Source organism: Argentina anserina, chromosome 6, assembly GCF_933775445.1.
Source record: "Argentina anserina chromosome 6, drPotAnse1.1, whole genome shotgun sequence".
In the NCBI taxonomy this organism is placed as follows: domain Eukaryota; kingdom Viridiplantae; phylum Streptophyta; class Magnoliopsida; order Rosales; family Rosaceae; genus Argentina; species Argentina anserina.
The window spans coordinates 31,827,020-31,833,371 of record NC_065877.1 but is presented as its reverse complement, the minus strand read 5'-3'; the positions used below and the strand labels follow the sequence as shown (position 1 = coordinate 31,833,371).

Below are 6,352 nucleotides of genomic sequence, written 5' to 3'. Positions count from 1 at the left end.
TCAAATGTCCGATTACCATTTCGAATCGTCAATGACATTCAATTTTCTGATGCAATTCGGAATCACGTAGCTTTGATTACGATCATCCGTTTATGTGCTGACACGAGTTTTATTCGGATCTGCATCAAGTTTGTTGACTTTTGGGCCACGTGTGCAATTTTGTCGGGTCCTTGGTCGATTTAATTATTTAATGAAGATGATTTACTTCATTAAATTTCATGTGTCTACAAATGCCCCCACTTCAAGTCGTGCTGCAGACATGTCATCGTCACGTGCCGAAAGCGCAGCTTGAAGTATGTATTTTGTTTTGGAGAATTTGTGGAGCTAGCTTCTGAGGCTCCGCAAATTCGCAGCAATTTTTATCTCCAGTATGTATTCCTTCATTGGGAGACCCTTGGGGCAATAGATGATGCATTTTTGTGTGTGTAATAGAAGAGGCTAGATCACTTGATCTGGCTGAAGCTGAAATGTTTCGAATAGGTTCTTTCGACAAATGGTTGTCAGCAGGAGTAATCTTACTCCCAATACCATTTGGTTTGAAATACTCCTTTTGAGTAACATCAACAGGCTTTCTTGGAATAACATTTCTTCTATCACGTAGATAGAACAACATGTAAGCCTTCTGCCGCAAAACAGTCATCTCACGAACTTGCTTTACATCGTTGTCATCCAGAGAGTGCCATATGCTAGTTGATGTCCGAACAAAGTAATAATAATGGCATGAATATGTGCTAGCCCCATAATGAACTAGAACCCCATAAAGAGTATATTTCAAGTCTCCTTCCGGATATGCTCCACTAACAAAAGGTCTCAAGTCCAATGTAGGACCAAATTTGAACTTCTTTCTTAATTTTTTTGTCCAGGGTCATGTGCATGAAACCGCTTTAAATGGATGTTGAGAACACTAGGGGGCTTGTGAATGGTCATCTGTTTCATAGCTCGAACTTTCTGACTGCATTTTTGGCACTGATATTGCCTTTCCCCACCATCCAATTATTCTTCGGCAGTAAAGTTCACAAGTGCTTTATTCAACGAATTTGCCTTGGCTATTTCAAGACTTAAATCTAGGAATGGATCTAATTTGTCATAGCAATACGAGCACTGCAAACATTTGACCCGACTTCGAAGGCGACCACCAAAGATCTTGTGTACCAAACTCTTCTCATAGGCACTAGGGGATTCACTTGGCACTCCAGATGGTAAACAACATTTATGCATGGATTCCAGCAAGTTTACCATGTATTCATGTGCATCCTCATGTCTAGACTTCCAGAAGTTTCTCGATATGCGTTGTAGATTGCAGACAAGAGCCTTTGGCAAAATGCTCTTAGTGGACTGTAGAGCAAGACTGACATGTTCTTGGATGGCACCCAAAGCACAGAACCCATTTTTTATATGACAAGAATTCTGATGCCTGCCAGTTTGCAAGTAGGCAGCTAGAGGCTCAGTATACGTCAAACACTGCAACACCGAATTGAGATATTTTATGACCCCTGCGTACTGCTAAGTGGACATGACATAAATACATTGAAATTACAATGGCTAATGCAATAGATAGGGCTTGTGAACCAAGAACGTGCTCTGTTTGCTATAACCATTAAAGAGAATATGCTTTTGGGGAGACCTTGACACCACAGACCAAGTTGAGATTGAAAAATAAAATAAAAACCCTGCCGGCCACTTTGTTTGATACTTCTCTGTCCATATTTGGTTTGCCAATTAATTTTTTTTGACAATGACACGCCCTTCCTCTTCTCTATATTTCTTCTTCTCTTGAAATGGTGGTGACACACCGCCGAAAGCATCAGATAGGAACACCGAAAACATGGACACCGAAAGCATCTCTTGTATAATTATATGAGATGTTTTAAGCATCTTTTGTATTGTATTGTCCTTTGGGTGAAGGGCCACCGTCTTGGTACCTCACTCTCCATAAACCAAACTTCTCTGCAATATCTTTTCCAGTTGAGCATCTCCGCTCCCTCAAGAAATCCAGAACCTACTGCTGTGCTATTCTTTGATCTTGCTGGATATCTCTTGAGTTTTCTGCAGCTCCGCTCCTTCCCTGCATATGCCCAATTGCTGCAGCGCCGACAACTCCAGCTGCAACTGCCGTGCCTGCTCCCGCACCTGCTGCTCCATAAAGGAAGGAAGAATCAGCCAGGTGTGCAAGTTCCCTGCTCAAATCAGGTATCATTTCACCCATCCCAGCAGCTAGATGAGCTCCTGTCTTGAGAGCAAATGTCAGCAGTTTCATGAACTTGGTGGTGTATGGTTCTAAGGACTTCACAGTACTGTTATCAACCTGCATCATTTCACACCCCATCTGATCTTCGACAACATGCATCTCTCTACGGAATTCACATAATATGTGGAGTCGAATATCATTCATTCCAGGAACCATGTTGGTGATCAATCTCCTGGAGTAGTTTTCTGTTCTGACAAAGTAGAACATCTTGTGCACTTTCCTCTCAGGGGTCACAAGGTAATTCACTTTGCGGTGAAGCTCAGCAAGGAGTCTATGCTATTAATATCTCAAACCTTGAATCTCCTGTTTCAAGTCTCTGATTTCTTGCTCAATGATCTTCAGTCTCTGCAGAACTACCTCAACCCCTTTGGCGATTCCACCAAAGGTTGGTTCAATTGTTGCAAGCTCATAACTGTTGGATAATGCACTCTCTTCTCCATTTATATTGCTGTCTGGTGGGAGTTGCAGTTCTTGAACAAGGTTGTATAAGTCATGATATCTGCGGTGCAAAACTTCTCGGAAATCATCATCTGATAGGAGGTCTCGAGCAAAGTCAAAACCAGCTCCCATTAGTTGCCTACCGAAATCTGATATTGGATCCCATGTGTGCTTCAGTGCAAATTTTTTTTTTTGACTTTGACCTTGAACCCTTTGATTTGTTTTTACTAGTCAATTTTGATTTTTTTGAATGGTTTGACTTTGATTTTTTTTTTTCATGGACTGATATTGATTTTTTTTGTAGGATCTTGACAACAAATTTGAGAGTCGCGGTCGATCTAGTCATCTCACTGCTTTCGAAACACGTTGATTTTCGGCGGATTTGAAGAACGTAAACGACCTAATCGCTTGACTGCTCTCAATTGATAGACTTGACAGCAGTCAACAAAAGCGGATTAGGCTTTACGCATCACATTCACCATGGTGGCTTTCAAGAGTTTGAAGAACGTAAACGACCTAATCGCTTGACTGCTCTCAATTCATAGACTTGACGGCAGTCAACAAAAGCGGATTAGGCTTTACGCATCACATTCAACATGGAGGCTTTCAAGAGTTTGAAGAACGTAAACGACCTAATCGCTTGACTGCTCTCATTTCATAGACTTGACAGCAGTCAATAAAAGCGTTTTAGGCTTTACGCATCACATTCAACATGCGGTTTTCAAGAGTTTTCTTCACGATGCAAAACTTGTTCATCCGGAACAGAAGAAGTGCCCAAATCCGAGAGATTCCAGAACTGAGAGCCGGTTTTGAAGAACGTCGGAGCAGCTTCAAGTCAAAGAAGAAGTGTCTAATCCGAGAGATTCCAGAACTGAGAGCCAGCTTTGAAGAACGTCGGAGCAGCTTCAAGTCAAAGAAGAAGTGTCTAATCCGAGAGATTTCAAAACTGAGAACCAGCTTTGAAGAACGTCAGAACAGCTTCAAGTCAAAGAAGAAGTGTCTAATCCGAGAGATTTCAGAACTGAGAGCCAGCTTTGAAGAACGTCAGAACAGCTTCAAGTCAAAGAAGAAGTGTCTAATCCGAGAGATTCCATAACTGAGAGCCAGCTTTGAAGAACGTCGGAGCAGCTTCAAGGGTTTGACCTGGATGTGACAGACTTGAATGATCAAGATTTGCTCCTTTCTTCTCCTTTTTTTTTTTTCAATTAAACCCTTATTTTTTTTTATGTGACTGAACTTAAGATTGTTTTTCTCAAGATGCCTACGTATCTTTCTAAAGAAGGAATTAAGTCATCACGTAGTTCAAAGGTTTTTTTTGGTGCCTCGTGCAGTTTAAGCTCATGCAGGCGTGAAGCATTTTTTTTGTTTTTTTTTCTGTGTCTTATGTAGTTTAGGCTCGTGCAGACTTGGAGCATACTTTGTTTTGTTTTTTTTTTGGTGTCTTGTGCAGTTTAGGCTCGTGCAGACTTGGAGCATTCTTTTTTTTGTTTTTTTTTTTGCGTCATATGCAGTTTATGCTCGTGCGGACTTGGAGCATTTTTTTTTTCAAGCATAATACTTCTTCAAGAACTTGCCGTTGATGGGACCGATCCTCAAACCGTCTTCCGCCACAATTTTGTAAGCTCCATTGGTGTAAACTTCTATGACGACGTAAGGACCATCCCACTTTGACTTGAATTTGGAGCCAGACTTGTGCGTCATAATGATGGGTCTTCGAACAGCAAGGACTAAATCATCAACTTGAAATGACCGTGGTCGAACACCTTTGTTGAAGGCGTGTGACATCCGAGCTTGGTAGCATTCCAGGTGTTGTTGTGCGTCAAGCCTCTTCTCGTCCAAAGCTTCTAACTCTTGAAGGCGCAACTTGACATTTTCCTCATTTGTGAGACCTTCTTGCAAAGCGATTTTCAACGACAGAATTTCTTTCTCTAATGGTAATACGGATTCGACACCATAGACAAGAGAATAAGGTGTAGCATTTGTGGCTTGCCCCCCGTCTTCAAGTTCTGGAGGAGCTTCGTCTACTTCAATTTCAAAATCTTCATGATCGTCTTCCTCTACGGCATATGCTTCTGCCACCGTGATATAATAAGAGGTTTGGATAATGTTATCCTCATCACCGTTACCGAGGTTAGTTTCTCCTTTTTGGCCAGTGAATATGATGGTATGTCGTTTCACTTTGAGTTTATCCGTGGAATTCACTTCCAACACACACTGCCTCTTCATGCGCGACGGGATAAGACTTCGGATTTCTTTGCTCTCCGTTTGACTACAAGTCGTTTTCTTCTTGCTTATTTGTCGTTCCTTATGTTCGCGCGCCTCCTTTGTGAAATGTGATGATGCTTTGATTGGGTGAAAATAGAGTGGAACTGGCTCGAACGACCCGAATGTTACGGTAGTGCAATTGACTTCAGCAATGTCGTCAACGTCCAGCTCAATCTTCCCTTGCTTGGCGAGGTTCATTATCAAATCCTTGAGAACAAAGCACTTCTCTATAGGGTGACTAACGAGGCGATGATATTTGCAATACTTCGGATCGTTGACTCGATGCATTTCTTCTGGACGTTTGCACTCCGGAAGCTCTATTATCTTGTTTTCGAGCAGATCCTCTAACATGCCCGCCACATCAGAGTCTGGGAACGGGTACGTCTTTCGCTCCATCTCCTTTAACGTGCGTTTACTCCTATCGTAGGTTCGAGGAGGTTCCACCTTATTAAATTCTTTCTTATCCCGCGTAGAGATCTTAACCGGTGTAGTATTGATGACCATTGATTCTTTGGAAAGCTTCTTCACAACCTTGTCAAATCTGCTTCCGAAGACTTTCTCTTTTCGTTGGTCGACCAGGGTTTCATTATTCCCCTTATGACTTGCCAAGCTTAGCTCCATGTCGTGGGCTCGAGTAGCCAACTCCTCGAAAGAACGAGGCTTGATTCCTTGCAAGATGTATAACAAATCAAAGTGCATGCCTTGGATGCACATTTCAACGGCTGACACCTCTGACAGTCGATCCTTGCAATCAAGGCTAAGTGAGCGCCATCTATTGATGTAGCCAATTGCGGGTTCATCCTTCCGTTGCTTCGTGTTAGTTAGCTCCATCATGCTCACCGTCCGCCTTGTACTATAGAATCGATTAAGGAACTCGCGCTCCATTTGGTCCCAACTATCAACATACTCCGGCTCTAAATCTGTATACCACTCGAATGCATTTCCCTTCAACGAGCGAACAAACTGCTTGACAAGGTGATCGCCTTCTGTCCCGGCGTTACTGCAAGTCTCCACGAAGTGAGCAACATGTTGCTTTGGGTTTCCTTTACCTTCAAATTGTTGGAAATTTGGTGGCTGATACCCCGGTGGCATCCTTAAGCTGTCGATCCTCTTCGTGTAAGGTTTGGAGTAAGTGATGGAGTCACGAGAAGGACCTCCATATTGAGCCCGAATTGAGTTGGTGATGATGTCCTGTAATTGCTGGAGTGATAAGGAACCAAGCGAGTTGCCATCGTTCTTGGATGTTTCTCCTTTTTCATTTACTTTCCTCCTACCAGGCGATCCTTTGGTGGAGTTCTCATCATTGTGATCTTCCAACCTGTTATAGAGCTCAGCGATTTGCACGTCCTTTTCTTCAACCGTTCGGGTGAGCTTTTCAACCATCTCCAACAGATTGGAGAG

The 6,352-nt window shown here is 42.6% G+C and overlaps 1 protein-coding gene across 1 annotated transcript; it reads right to left on the bottom strand.

Annotated features, from left to right (window-relative positions):
- Nucleotides 1-380: 380 nt before the first annotated feature.
- On the bottom strand, nt 381-1,842 carry LOC126797304 (ubiquitin carboxyl-terminal hydrolase 23-like). Its single transcript, XM_050523951.1, is given in 4 exon segments — nt 381-425; nt 428-853; nt 856-1,500; nt 1,735-1,842. Coding segments are annotated over 4 exon segments (1,224 nt in total).
- Nucleotides 1,843-6,352: the final 4,510 nt, after the last annotated feature.